The sequence below is a fragment of the Cygnus atratus genome, chromosome 8, assembly GCF_013377495.2.
Source record: "Cygnus atratus isolate AKBS03 ecotype Queensland, Australia chromosome 8, CAtr_DNAZoo_HiC_assembly, whole genome shotgun sequence".
In the NCBI taxonomy this organism is placed as follows: Eukaryota; Metazoa; Chordata; class Aves; order Anseriformes; family Anatidae; genus Cygnus; species Cygnus atratus.
Window position 1 is genome coordinate 23,874,666 of NC_066369.1, and position 14,998 is coordinate 23,889,663.

Genomic DNA, 14,998 nt, shown 5'->3' on the forward strand with positions numbered 1-14,998 from the left:
TCGTTTCAAAGCTTTGTTTACAGTTAGGGTGAATCTAGCAAATGAGTAGGATTAAAGTGTCATGTAAAGCATAAGCCTTGCTGGGACAGAGTAGTTTTAAGCTTTGTAAAGTTTATACCTGCGTCCTTTGTCTGTTTTAGTGTCTTTTCAGTGTCCCTGCTCAGTGAATAAGAGGGATTTGAATGAAACAGGAGCAATTATCACCCAGATTTTGGCTGTGAAACCAAGTCTCCTTTGAAATCCCCCCCTCTTTCTTTAGCAGCAGCCAGGCAGTTCGGGTGATATCAAGTCGTGGCAGTCAGAACCGTCCCCATCTTACTCCAAAAAGCCAGAGGCTAAACTCTCTTTGCTCTTCGCTGTCGTGGAAGGAGCGTGGTGCTTGGGGATCAGATGTGCCGCAGGTGGCTTCCCGGAGGGTGCCGTGGAAAATTGGGCAGGATTCAGGTCGCTCAGCCTGGATGCCGGGAGCCACGTAACCAAGGTTTGCTGCCCCTTTGACAGCTAAAGCAGTTTTTCTCTGGGAAACGGCGGCTGCCCGGGGAGGTCTGGCCGGGCTGCCGGGGGTGCCTGCGTACGGCGGCGTTCTGCTCGTCTCGTGCGTGCCCCAAATTCCTGCTGCCTCCCGGCAGGTTAAAACAAGCAACGCCGAGCGCTCTTTTCAGGCGCTATTCCCAAGCTACAAATAGCGTTTTTCCACTTGGGTGCAAACAAACACGCGAGCCGAAATTTTAGAAGCACGTTTCCTGGGGGACGGGTCGGTCCCTCCGGTAGGGTTGGGTTTTGGCTGGGTGCTGCCAGGTGTCCGCTGGCAGCCCCAGTGCTGGAAATTGTAGGTCAGAAGCAGGTTTTACTCCGCGCGACGCTCTGTCCCGTGCGCACACCACTCGGAGACGGCCAGCAGCTTTGGTCCCAAAGGGACAAAAGGGGCCCAAAGGGACAAAAGGGTCCCAAAGCTTTGGTCCCGAAGGGTCCCAAAGGGACCAAAAGGTCAGGAGAGAGCCGGTAGGGCCGCCCGGTGCCGCGGGACCGGCAGAGATGGGCTCCGCCGGCCGATGGGGGATTCGTGCCGAAACAGAACAGGGGACAGGGCACGGGCTGTGGGGACGGGGCGCCTGTCACCCGCGGTGGCAGGGGCGAGGTGGCCGGGGTGGCAGCCGCCGTGCTCGGGCCAACACTGACCTCCAGTGGAAAGCCCGGGGAAGCCGCTCCCGGCCGGCGACCGGGGGGGGCTCAGGGGGCACCCGGATCGTCGTCGTCGTCCCCACAATGGGCAGGGGGACACGGGGGGGCTCCGCGTGTGGCCCTCTGGGGGCTGTCCTTGTCGGGACAGGGGCTTGGGGCACGGCCGGGACCAGGAGGGGATGGGGTTTGCTCGGGGGGGGTCACCGCTAAACACGGCGGGTTGGGAAACCCCCAAAGCACCAAATACCAAAGCTGAGAAAGGATTTCTCCGGATATGCTCTCCTTTACCCTCCTCAGAAGTATTCGCTGCGGGACATTGCTGGGGACGGGATAGAGAACTGGATGGGCTGGCTGCCCCCCTGCAGGAAAAATAGGGATAGGAGCGGACATACAGCAGTAAATCGGGCCCTCCAGCGAGGATGAGGGGGCAGGGATGAAGGAGCACTTGTCTGCACCTTGTCGCAGGCTGACTGTTTGAAATGAGCCATGCAGAGGGTGTGGGTGGCCGGCGTGGCTCTTGCAGCACCCGACGAGGAAGGCTGAGGTTGGGCAGCAAAGCGTCAGAGCCCGAGCACGGGTGGCGTAACACCGACAAGCTTTGGGGACAGCATCCAGGGCCGTTTATTTCACAGTCTGTGCGCTGGGGCTGCTGAAGTGCCCTTGCTCAGGGCGGGCCCCAGGTTTCAGCAGAGGAATTAACTGACCAGCACAGCTCCCACCAACCCAGGTGCCTGGTTATATCCTTCTCAGACATTCCCTGCTTGAAATACCAGAGATGGAGTAATAATAGGGTGACCGTGCTGCACCACAGCGTTTTCATTTAAAAAAAGTTGCTTCACGTGGAGGTGTAACTCTTCTGAGCATCCCATCTGGCGCTGGTCCACTGTGCGACGAGCTTGCCGGTGAGCAAACAGAAGGCTGCCGACCCCTTGGGAACCACACGTTTCACCCCCCAGAACTACCCACAGACACATTTAGGGACCGTTTTGCTGCCAGACCCCAAACACATCCCGGAGCAGCTTTGCATTCCCATCGCACAGAGATGGCCAAAGCGGTCACCGCAGCGTTACCTGCTGCACCAGGGCCAGCACCACGAGGTGGCAGCCAGGTGACACCCGGGACGAGGTCCCACAGCCCACCCTCCGCTCTCCTGGCCAGACCCCACCAGCTGCGGACCATCCCCAAGCACCATTTATCTGTTCCCGACCCTCGGCTGTCCTGCGGTGCTGCTTTAGGCGCGCACCCGTCTCCCCCCAGCCCTTTCTTTTCCAGGCTGTCTGCTGCTTGGGTTCTCCCTCAGCTGACGCTCGCCCTCTAAGTATAATTGCAATACAAAGTAGTTTCAGAGTAGCGTGCAATAGTGGCTAATTATTTGGAACAATTATACATAACAAAGACAGAGCCAAGCAGCAAGAGGGCTTAATTGTCTGGCCAAGCATGAAATAGCACAGGATTATCGCTGACAGGGGGAGGGGGTGCAGCGGAGGAGAATCACCCCATAGAATAGGCAGGAATCCAGGCTGCTTGGGAAGGCAAAGTTTATTGAAGAACCTGAAAATTCCCCTTTGAAGCATCTTCTGAAATGCCAGAGAAGACATGAAAAGGATAATGACCCGGAATATGGGCTTAGCGCACAAATCCCCGCGCTGACGGACTCCAGGCCTGCAGACGCTTAAGCACATGCTTAAATTTTAAGCACATGAATAGTCCCCTTTGACGGCTCACGTGCTTAGAGTTAAGCTTAGGCATAAGTGTTTGTAGGATCGGAGCCCAGATTTTTATTACAACTAGGCTCCTCTCGGCCATGGCAGGAAAGAAGAGGCCCGCAAAGCGCGCGAGCTTCCCGCGCGGTGCCGCGAAGCCCTTTGCTCCGCACGAGCACTGCGCCCGGCCGCGGGGACAGCGGCAGCGGGACAGCAGCCACGAGGTGGTGAGGAGCAGGTCGGGCAGGAGAGGCGCGGGCAAAAATCGTAGAGGACACCAGGTCTGGGGCGCCTGCTGCCCCGCCTGCTCCCGCGTCGCATCTCCCAGCCCCGCGGGTGCCTGATGGGTCGGTGAGGGTGCCCGTGGCCAGCCTGGCAAGCTAGGCACAAAGGAGGCTTTTTTTCCCTGGGAACGATGTGCAGATGTGGATCTGCCCCGTGTGGGGTCAGAGCTCCGTCCCCAGCAGTGCCCGGGCCCCATGGGGTGGGAGCTGCTGGGCCAGGAGGTGACACCGCCACCGTCCCCCTTCTCCTGCAGCTCGGGCACTGCCACCCGTGGGCTTGGGACTGCTGCTAGCCGCCACTGGAGGGCATTATATGATATAGGCAGTCCCCTCGCCCTGCGCTACGTGCAGCCTGTTTCTCAGGGGCAGGGATGGCAGAGGGCGCGGGATATGGCAAGCCGTGGGCTGGCCCCGCAGCGCTCGCCGGGGCGCCCGGGTGCGTCGCCATCCCTCCGCGACGTGCCTGTGCAGCCGCCCGGAGCTGCTGCAGGGCACGGGAGGAGGATTTGCTCCCATGCCAGGGCTTGAGTGTTCTTTATTGGATGGTTTTCGGCTGCCGGTGCTGGCCGCGAAGGGGACGTCCTCTAGGTGGCACGCTTATCTCTGCGCTGGGAGGGGGGGGAGCCCCGGCCGCCGGCTGGGGGGTCAAAGGCAGGGGCGCGGCGCTCGGCCCGCCCGCGTCCCCCAGCAGCAGGGAGCAGGCAGTGTGCCCCGACGCCCCCTGCCCTCCTCGTGCGGTTAGATCTCGGGGCCTAGGCCCAAACCTGGAGAACGGTAGTAAAAAATGATACGGAAAAGGAGCTTCGAAATAAGCGTCAGTGGGATGCGGCTGGCTGGGCGATGCCGCGCGTCCGTCCCGCACAGATCGGGTCTTTCCAGGAACTGCAAACCCCAGATGGGAAAGAGCAGCCCTTCCCTTCCTCCTGCACTCCCTGGTGCTGCGTCTTCCACCCGAGCAGTGCAGCTTCCCCGTGTGAAGCTTCGACGCCCCCAGAGCGGCGGGATTACTTTTAATCTGTGCGTTGGCAGGCTTCCCCTCTCGCACCCTCTGTGCAGCTTGGGGCAGCAATTGCTTCTGGTGGTTTAAAGAAAAGTGCAGGAGAAGCTCACGCCCCGGAACGCCAGGGATGGGTTTCTTGCATGTCCCTCTTATCTGGCGCGTCCCTTTTACCTGCTGTGCACCTGTTTTATAGGACTGGAGAACTGCCCCTTGCGGCCACACCGGCGCCGCCACGAGGTCCCACAGCAAAGCAAGGTTTAGCTTTGGTTGGCAGAGCTAAAGGTGTGGAGGTGCTGGAGCCAGGCTGGGATCCACCCCACTGCAGACCTTCAGCTGGGGCTGTTTTGGTGCTTCCCAGCTTGGTATTTTTGCTTGGTGGCATTTGGCCCAGGTGAAATGCCCACCGCCTGCACGGCCTCTTTTCCACCTGGTTGTCCCCTGCTGGATGAGGGGCCAGGGGTTAGGGTGTTCGGCTCTGCCTCTGCTTCTCTGCGTGGCATCGGGTGGGACAGTGAGATACTTCCCCTCCCTCATCAGCCTTCAGGCCACAGACTTTTTCCAGCCGTTCATTCAGCTCCTTCCCGAGGTGGGAGTAGAGGAAAGGGACCCTGGGCACTACTCCTGTGCAGGCGGAACATCACAGCTGCCAGCCGACAGAAGCACACTTTTATTTGAAGTCAAGAGGCAAAATGTATCTACAAGCCTCTTTGCAGGCGCATCTGTAGATACCGGCATGCGTGTGCAGGACTAATCTTTTACAAGATTCACCCCAACCTCATCCCCTTCTGGAAAGTGCTGGATACTTCTGGCCACAAAGAATGCAATCCTCAGCCATTTACTCCACGCAGGAAAAAAATAATGAAAAAAGGAGTCAAGCATTGTTTCTCCCAGTCAAGCCACGTTTCAGTAATTTTCCACCTTCTCGGTAATTTTCTCCTTTGAAGACCTTCTCCCTGCCTGCTCCTGTCCCCGTGTTGAGGGTCCTCAGCTGGTGCTCAAGGCACAAGTGGGCTTTTGTGGACCCGGTGGGTGAGGTGGGCACTGGGGCTGCTGACTGCAGAGGACTCAGCGGCAGGGGCTACCTGGGCGCTTCTGGCATGGTCAGGTGCTGGCGCGGAAACCTGGACTCGGAGAGCTCCTCGCAGCTTACTACGTCTGCGTGAACCCAGTCATTTACATCAGGTCTCGCACGGTGCACCTACCTTTGGGAAACGTGACTCCCTCCCCCCAGCAATCCTCCCTTTTATTTTCAGGGGATTCAGGGAAGAATGAAGTGATTTAGCAGGCTTGTTTTCACAGGGATATTTTCCCTCGTGTGGTAGGCACTGTTACCAGGCTGTTCTGTACATGTTGCCATGTGCCAGAGCATAATTGCCTTCCACATGCATCAGCCTTTGGCTAATGTGTTTTTTATGGCAACCAGGAGAGCTGGATTTGGTGAGTCTCGAAAGCGCACCTGGTGCTTTACGGCTTGAAATCACTGCCTTCCTCTGAGTCATGGAAGTGTGTGTGTATCCATCCCTTTTCATGTCGCATTGCTCAAGAACAGCCTGAAAAAAAAAGCTTACGCCAAGCCAGAGTTAATCGGTTAAGCTGCATGCGGGCTTGCCTGGTGGGCTTCAGGTCCTTGTGGGATGGGATCGGTAACGAATACGGAGCAGCAGGCAGCGTCGTGGAACTGCAAGTCCAAAGCTGAGGTCCTAAACTCAGATCCCAGTACCTAAATATATGTGTGTGTTTGTGTGCGTGTGTGATGAGGACGCTCAGCCCTGCACATGGGGGCACCTGGGGAAGCCTTCGCATGAAATCCAGGCCTTTTTTTGGTGGGGATTTTGGGACTTCTGGGCTTGAAAATGCGAGTCAGTGAAACGGAGATACCTGACGTCTGAGCACTGCAGGGGCAGCTGTAGGTACTTGACATCGGTGGTCTCCAAACTGGGAGTTTTGTGCATCTTGCACTACCTGGCACCACCGTTCCCAGTCACCTTCCCGCGCAGGGAGCTCCTGGCGAGCTCTGCAAACTGGGAGCTGGCAATAAGGGGCTGGAAAAAAAGGAGGCTGAACTGCAGGGAGCACTGAAGGTCTGAGCCTTGGATATGGAAAGAAGAGAAATAATATCAAAGGAAATCGCATAAGTGGAAAAAGAGCCCCCTGGGGCAGCCCAGGCAGCAGCAGGTCCGTCTTGTTCGTGTTCTCAGAGGAGTTAGAGGTCAGCCGAGCCTGATAACGAGGTAATACAGAAAATCCATCACGGAGCCTTGGGGGACTTGTGGATGCGGTTCTCATCAGCATAAACGACTTGAGATGCTGCCCGGCAGAGGAAACAACAACGGGTCTGCCCTGCAAACCCAGCCGGTCCTCTGCGAGGATCTGGGGGCAGGGTGCGGGGTCGGGGGCTCTGCTCCTGATAAACCCCAGCTCCGGGGGCTGCTCCGGCCGGGACAGAGGCGTCTTTCTCCCTGCCCTGCCCTCCAGCCTCGGGCACAAAGCAGGTGGGCAGGCAGGGACCGAGATTGTCCCCGTGGGAAAAAAAAAAATCAGTGCCTCGTCGGGGGGGGGGAAGCGGCCCGCGGGGGGCTCCGGGCTCGGGGGCGGCGTGGAGCCCCCGGGGGGGGGCACGGGGAGCCCTTGGGGAGGCTGCGGCCGGCCCGGAGCCCCCTGGCCGAGGGAGGTGGAGGGTATAGGAATACCTCCGACAGGCAGGTGGGACAGGCAGTGAAAGGCCGTTTAAAGGTTAAAATTAAAATGCTGTTCGGCTGATGCCCCCCCCCCCCCCCCGTCTGTTTTATTTTATTTTATTTCATTGTTTCCGCTGTTGAGACTTTTTGGAGACCCTCCTCCGCCCCGCCAGGCCCTTTTGGCAGCGCAGCTCCCCGCGCCATGTGTCGCACGGCCGGGTTAGGGCGGCGGGGAGGTGGGAGGGAGGCTGCCCGTAACGAAACGTCCCGGAGAGGAGCGCAGGGAAAAAAATAAATAAATAATAATAATAATAATTAAAAATCCGCCTAAAGGACAAACGCTAAGGAAAAAAAAAAACCCCGCGTGGCTGGGAGCGGGGCGGGGGGGGGGGGCGGGGGGGGATGACAAGGAGCCGACCTTTTCGGGTCGATCGGTCGCGGGGCCGTTTCGGGAGCCCACGGCGTTCCGCGCCCCGCGCACGGAGCCGGGCTTAAAGCTGGCCCCGGTCCCCGCGGCCGTCTGTGGGGGCGGCGGCGCGGCCGGCAGCGTGTGGCCGCCCGTGGGACCCGGGAGGCTGGGCCGGCTTCGCCCCAGGGTTTCCCCTTCCCAAATCGTTTCCGGGCGGTTGGGGTTGAGGTGCTCCTTCTCGTTTCGGTGCCTTCCTGCAGCCGATCTTGCGGGACAAAGCCGAAGCTAGAGGCGACCCGGCGAGCAGAAGCCGCTGGCGGATGGGGGCACGGGGGCTCTGCCGCTGTCGCTTCCCTTTGCCCCCCCCCCCGCGGCTGGGGCGACGTTTCCCCCATCAAAACGCCGAAATAGGCTCAGGAGCGGCTGCTGGGGACGCGCTGCTCCCCGAGCGGCGGCGGCTCGGGATGCGCCCAGCCGGAGGGGGGCGGGCCGGGGGGAGCGGGGCAAGGCACCGGTGGCATCCCCCCAGAATCCGCCCTTTAATGCCCCCCCCTCCCCCCCCCCCCCGGCCCCACGAAGACTTTCGGGCTCCGGGTGCCGAGGGCGGATGCGGAGGCGCCCGGGGGCGCACGGCTCCCCCCGAGCCCCCATTTCCCGGGGGCTGCCCCCGGCGCTGCCCTCCCGGGAGGGGATGGGGACGGGGCAGGGTGCGGGGGGGCCCGGCACAGCCCCCCCCGTTTGTTTCGCTTCGAGCCCCGCTTTCCCGGCGGGGCCAGCCTCGGGGCAGGGCGCTTTGGTGGCGGCCACCCTGAGGGGCACGGGGGGTTGCGGGGGGCGGCGGTGCCGCTGTCCCCGGTGCCCGCTGTCCCCTGCCGCCGGTCCCTTTGCTGTCCCCAGCCTCTGGTCCCTTTGCTGTCCCCTGCGCTCCCCTCGCAGAGGCACAAGGCGCAGCTCCCGGCGGTTCCTTTCTGCGCCGACAGGCACCGAGGGGAAATTCAATCGCCCGGTCGTGTGTGTGGTCGAAATCTCTGGCAGCTGCTTCGGAATTTTTTATGACACTTTCGTTTATGTAGGGGAGTCACAACTATTATTTTACTTAATAAAAATGGAAACGGGCTCGGCTCTTTTCCCTCCCCTCTCCCATTTGTTCTTCCCATCGCCTCGCCGCCGGGCTGCCTAACGGGGAGGCTGAGCAGCGACGGTAGGGGGGATGGAGAGGAGCCGGGGCGTTTCCCCGTGCTGGCCGAGGGAGAGTGGACGGAGCCGCTTGGACCCACGCGTGGAGAGGGGAGGGGAGGAGAGGGGAGGAGAGGGGGCTGCGTGTGCAGGTCGTCGGCGGGAGAAGGGTATAAAGGTGGAAGGACTCGGCAAGGCTCCCCCAGCCCGCTTCGCCCGCTTCTTCACCGGTTTCTCCGTCCGTTCAGGGAAATCCCAGCCCCGATCGCAGCGAGGGAGGAGGATGCGGCCGGGCCCGCGGCTCCGGAGCGGGAGGAGGGGTGCGGGAGGGGTGCGGGTGCCCGCTCGCGGGGGTTCCCCGGCGCACCGAGTCGTTAGGCTTTGAGTAATTGTGACCGGCCTTTGGAAGCGGGGCCGCGCAGCTGTTTGGCCCGGCTCCCCGGTATTAGTGCTGGAGATTTTATCACCAAATGCTCGCACCTGTTAACAGCAGCGCCTGGCAATCCATCACCGCAGATTCTCACAGTGCTGAGCGCGGCCTTGGGGCGGGGGGGGGGGGGGGGGAGCCGCACAGACCCCCTGCTATCCACCAGCCCCCCGGCTGCAAGGGCTGAACGGAGCTGCCAGTTGCTGCTGGCAGGAAGAAGGAGCAGAACGGAGCACGCACCCGGCCTCCTCCCGTGTGACAGCCGTGTGGCACCTGAAGGGCTTTTTGGCATCCCCGTCCCCTCCCTCGCTCCCCGCGCATCCCCCAAATCCGGGGGAGGGAGACCCCCGAAAAAGCAGCGAGGCTCCGTGCTCGCAGAGCCTCTCCGAGCAAAAACCCGTGCGAGACGGGGACAGGAGGCTGGCACGGCCCCCCCCCCCCGTCCCCCCCGGGCCGAGGGGTGGGTGACAGCGGCCGTGTCCCCCGGGGCCTTGTCATCGGGGGGATGCTGCAGCTCGGGGCGAGCGGAGGCAGGGAGGCAGCGGAGAGGCTTTTGGAGGCCGGGGAGGAGGAGGAGGAGGAGGAGAAGGAGGAGGAGGATGGGGGGGATTGCCCTCCCCCGGGGTGCCTGGGGGGGGACAGCGGCACCGGGCCGGGGAGCCCCGTCGGGAGGGGATGCGGGGCTCGGGCACTGTCCCAGCACCCTGCGGGCACCCGTGGCTACCGCCCGGGGCGAGAGGTCGCCGGGGGCTGCTCCTCGCACCTGCCGGGCCCCGGCAGCCCTGCGGCGGGGGGCAGCCCGCGGGACCCCCCCGGGGGAGGCGGCGTGCTGGGTGCCCGGTGACGTGTCTCTGACGTGTCTCTGACGTCAGACCGAGGAGAAGGAGAGCGGGGACCCCCAGATTCATTCGGGGTCCCCCCAGAGGGTCCCGCCGGCGCAGCCCCCAGCCCCGGGGCCGGGCAGCCGTCGGGGGGCCGAGGGAGGGAGGCGGCCCTAAAGGACCCTGCGAGCCTCCGGCACGGCTGGAGGTGCGGGGCGGGGGGGGCTCTACGTCCCACAGCCCCTATCCCGGCCAGCCGTGACCGGGGTCCCGGGGGAGCGGGCAGCGCCTTTCCTCGAAAGCATCCCCGCCGGGGGGGGGGGGGGGCCGGGCCGGGAGCCCCTCGCGGCCCCCCCCGGGGCTGGGGGCTCCACGTGATGCCGGGGCGGCCCTATAAAGGCCTGGGGAGCCGCTCGCAGGAGGCGCAGAGTGGGAGCGTTTCCACCGGGTCCCGGCTCGGGAGGGGTGCGGAGGGGGGGGAGCCTCCTTCCCAACTTCTGCCCTCCCCCCTCCCTTTTCCCCCGCCCCCCTCCCCTCCCTCCCTCCCCCCCCCACCCCTCCCAAAGACCCGCCGCCCCCCCCCTCCCCCCCCACTTTACACACGCACAGATTATTTTCCCCCCCCCTTTCCCCCGTCTCTCCCTCTCTCCTTTTATCATCATTACCGCTGTTATTTATTACCGCCGCTCTCCAGCTCCCTGCCCGGCCCCCGGGCGTCCCGGCCCGTCCCTCCTCCCCCTGCCCCGCGTCCCGTCCTCCCCCCCCCCCCCCCCCCGGCCGCCCCTCCCTCGGCAGCCACCACCCCGGAGCCGTGCCGGGGCCCCGCCAGCAGCAGCGGCGCGGCCGAGCGGGGCTCGGAGCGGCGGCGAAGCGGGGCTCGGCGTCCCGGCGGCGGCCTCAGCCCCTCCGGCACGGCCCCGGGCCCATCCCGGGAACCGCCGCTAGGTGGGGGGGGGAGCCCGGCCTCCCTCCCCGGCCTCCCAACAATGACTTTGGGCAGCAGCAGCGGAGGAGGCGGCGGCGGCTGCGGGATCATGTCCGAGCGCTCCCCGGAGGAAGAGCCGCTCTCCGAGGTGGAGGACGCGGACATCGACGTGGTGGGCCCGCCCCAGGACGGGGGCAAGTACAGCGAGGACGAGGAGGACGAGGAGGACGACGACGAGGAAGACGACGAGGAGGACGACGAGGAGGAGGAGGACGAGGGCGATCCGCTGGGGCTCGCCCTGCCGCGGAGCGGGGCCGCCAAGGGGCGCATGGGGGGGTCCCCGGAGCGGCTGTCCCCCGCCGGCGGCTCGGAACCGGCGTGCGCCCGCGGCACCGGGCCCGGGGACAAGGCGACGGCCGGCGGCGGCGGCGGCGGGGGAGGCGGCGGGGGAGGCGGCGGCGGGGGGAAGAACCCGCTGGTGAAGCCGCCCTACTCGTACATCGCCCTCATCACCATGGCCATCCTGCAGAGCCCCAAGAAGCGGCTGACGCTGAGCGAGATCTGCGAGTTCATCAGCGGCCGCTTCCCCTACTACCGGGAGAAGTTCCCCGCCTGGCAGAACAGCATCCGCCACAACCTCTCGCTCAACGACTGCTTCGTCAAGATCCCCCGGGAGCCCGGCAACCCGGGCAAGGGCAACTACTGGACGCTGGACCCCGAGTCCGCCGACATGTTCGACAACGGCAGCTTCCTGCGCCGGAGGAAGCGCTTCAAGCGGCAGCAGCAGCTGCACCCGCCGCACCCCGAGCTGCTGCTGCGGGCCGGGGCCGCCGACCCCGCCGCTTTCCTGCCCGGTTTCGCCTACGGACACTACGGCTACAACTACGGCCTGCAGCTGCAGGGCTACCCCCCGCCCCACCACCACCACCCCGCCGGCGGCGGCGCCCCGGGGGCTTTCCCCTTCCCGGCTCCGCACTGCCCGTTACCGGCTCCGCCGCCTCCCGCCGCCTCCGTCTTCTCCGCCGCCTCGGGGCTGCCCCCGTTCCTGGGCGGCGAGCTGAACTGCAGGAAACCCTTCTACCACCCCCAGCTCAGCCCCACCGCCCTGCCCGCCGCCCTGCTGCAGACCCTCAAGCCGGACCCCTCGCCCGCCGGCGGAGGCGGCGGCGGCGGCAGCAGCAACCCCTCCCGGCCCTCTTTTTCCATAGACAACATCATCGGGGGGGCCGTGCCCCCGCCGCCCAGCACCAACCCCAGCGCCGCGCCCGCCGCGCCCTACCCCGCCGGCCAGGCGGGCCCCCCGGCGCCGGTCCTGGCCATGCTCAGCCCCGCCTTGGCCCCGGCACAGCCCCAGGTCGGCCCGGCACACGAGCCGCTCCTGCAGCCCGCGCAGAACTTCTCCAGTAAAATCACAAACCTGAGCAGCTGTCATTTTTAAAGCGGGCTCCGGCCAGGAGAGGGGAAGGGGAGGAGGTGGGGGGGGGGGGGGGGGAGAGGCGCAAAGCAAACGGCCCCTTCCCGGCTCTCCTCTCCGATCTTCTCCCCTTCCCTCTGCCCCGCTCTCCCCCTTTCCCCCAACCTCCTCCTGTTGTGTTTTAAGGTAGGAAACATTTCCTCTTTTTTTTTTTTTTTTTTTTAAAAAAAACTTTATTTCCAGGCTCTGTGGCATCCAGATCGGTTTGTGTCTCTTTCCTCGGAGAAAAAAAAAAAAAAAAAAAAAGAGAAAGAAAAATGGAAAAGAAAAATCGGGAGGGGGAAAATAACAATATTTCGTCCCGCAAGCGCCAAAGCGTATTCCGAAAGCGGCCGTGACATAAGCTGGGACCTGGGCGAGCAACGTCTTGCGGGGGGAGGGGGGAGGGAGGGGAAAAAGGGGCCTGGGGGGTGAGAAAGGAACGGTTTTAGGGTCCGAAATATTTTCTTCGAGAGCTGCGGGGCTTTTCCGCCAGGTCCCCAGATGCAGCCCGCGGGGGGACTTTGGGACGTGCCCGCTTTCGGTGCCCCCAGCCCCTCTCCCGGGCGGCTTTGCCAGGGGTGTCCCCCTCGCCCCTTCTCTCAAGGAAAATGTTTGAACGGCTCCATCTTATTTTGCAGTTTCTTTGAAGCTTTGGTTTTAAAAGGCACTGTTTAGGGTTTCTTTATTTTTAAGGAAAAGAAAAGTCGGTGAAACTCAGGACTGCGTGGTTTTTTTTTTTTTTTTTTTTTTTCAATGAGACATTCAAATGCACGTTTAAAAAATCTGATCCATCAGGAAGTTAGGAGAATTCCCGTACTGTTTTTTTTTTTTTATCCCCTTTTTCCCACCCCCTCCACGCGTGGGTTTTTGGTGTATCGGTAATTATTTGTATATAGGTTATTCGGGAGCTAATGAGCGGAGTCCAGTTTACTCTTCACTGGTTGTGCATCCGTCATATCTTATTTTATTGAGAGAATCTGTGAATAATTTGATGTGGAAAAGGCAACAGAATTTTGTCCGCCGGTGGTGTAAATTAATAAATGTTTGTGACCTGGTTTAAAAAAAAAAAAAAAAAGAAAAGAAAAGAAAAAAGAAAAAAAAAATCCCAATGGTTCTTTGCGATGTCCTTTGTCACGCTGAGAGCCGAGAGCCCCGCTCGGGCCTCGGGGAAGCGAGGGGCTCCCCGGCTTTGGCGAAATTCAGCGAGTTTCGCTGCTCCGGCTGCCGGAGGGGAGGGGTCCCCGCTTTGGGGCCCTCTCCACGGGCGGCGAGGGAAGGGCCCCCCCCCCCCCAAGATTTTGGATTTGGTTTTGTTTCTTTGGTCGGTTTTTGCGCCCCCCCCCCCCCCCCCCCCATCGCGCCGCTGCTCGCTAAAGCCCTGCTCCTTTCCATGCCTTCGCCGGGGGAGGCGGTGGGGGCCGGGAGGGAGGTGGTTGCTGGCCCTTCTCTCCCCGCTCCGCGTCCCTTTAGTTCCTTTGGAAAAGCTGACCCAGGAGAAAAGGAGTTGGAGGGTTCCCCCCCCCCCCCGCCATGCACACACGTCCCCCTCGGGCCTGCAGCGTTTGAATGACCGAATGCAACCTGATCTCCGCCTAAATTTTGCAACGACTTCACGGAGTAAATAAACATCTTTAAGCGCCCCCCCCCCTCCTTTTTTCTTTTTATTTTTATTTTTATTTATTTATTTGCAGGGACCAAACGCTGTTCGGTTTGGCTGTTGGCAGGGACCCCGAGCTAACGAATGCGAGGCCTTTCAGCCCCAGCAGCGAGCGAGCTGGAGGAGGAGGAGGCAGAGCAAAGCGGAGCCGTCCGAGGCGGGCAGCGGGGGCACGGAGCCGGTGCGGGGCTCGGTGCGGGGCTCGGTGCGGGGCCCGCCGGGCGCAGGCAGGAGCCGGGCGGTGTGCGCCGGTTGGGGGGGGGGGGGGGGGGGGGGGGGCGGCGTTGCTTTTCTCTCTCTCTCTCTCTCCCCCGCCTTTTCCTCCCCCCTTCCTGCCCCTGCCTGTGCCACCCCGAAGCTCCGCGCGGTTTGTTGATGTTGTTCCCGAGCGTGCCGCCTCCCCGCAGCGAGCGGTCTCACATCTCCGCTTCACACACATTTGCTTTTGAAAAGCGATCTTCGTGTCCGGCACTTGGTTGTCTCCCTTTCATGTCCAGCTCCCACAAAAGGGGCTACGAGACTCGACATGGGAGAAAAGAGGAGGCCGATGAATCTATTTTCCAGATTGCCAAGCACATGGTTGGAAATTGAAGGGGCTTTTGTAGCATTTCCCCTTCCTCCCTCCCTCCCGGCTCCTTTTCTTTTGCTGTGCGCAAATTGTTCAATTGCTCTGGCAGGGGTGTTCCTGACAAGCTCATTACTGGAAGGTGCCAGACCCCTCCTCTCCCTCTCCCCCGAACTCTTTGATGAAGTTAAAATGCGCTGATAGCTGCTCTCGGCTATCTTTGTTCAGCCTCCTTTAATAACCGAGCCTGCTTTGAGGAGACGGGAACCGAGGGAAGAAAGCGATGTGCGCTGAGGCTGGGTGGCTGCAGTGCGGCTGGAGGGGGGGCGGCACATTTTAACATAAAGTAGCGATTTTTTTGTTTTCCCCCTTCATTTTATTTTATTTTTTTTTGGGGGGGGGGGGGGGGGGGCTGATTTGTCCGCTGAGCGTGTGCGGGAGGAAGATGAGCCGGGGGATGCGAGGAATGGGCTAAGAAATCGCAGCCGGCGCCCGCGGGCACGAAACTCCGCGGCTCGCCCAAGCAGGGCTCGCAGGGGTCCTCCAAGCCGGTGGTCTCGTCTTTCGGAGGAGCGGGGAGGGGGGGTCTCTCGGCAGGGAACCGCTGTTTCCCCGGAGATCCCCCCTGCCCCGCACGGACGGGGAGGGGGCTCGGTGGTTTTGGGGCCGGGACACCTTCCCCGGGTGCCGCCGCTGCGGAGCCATTCGCGAACCT

General features: G+C 62.4%; 1 protein-coding gene across 1 annotated transcript; it reads left to right on the forward strand.

Moving 5' to 3' along the window:
- The first annotated feature begins 10,666 nt into the window (after nt 1-10,666).
- FOXD2 (forkhead box D2) lies at nt 10,667-12,043 on the forward strand. Its single transcript, XM_035537929.1, is given in 3 exon segments — nt 10,667-11,507; nt 11,510-11,547; nt 11,549-12,043. Coding segments are annotated over 3 exon segments (1,374 nt in total).
- The last annotated feature ends 2,955 nt before the right edge of the window (nt 12,044-14,998 follow it).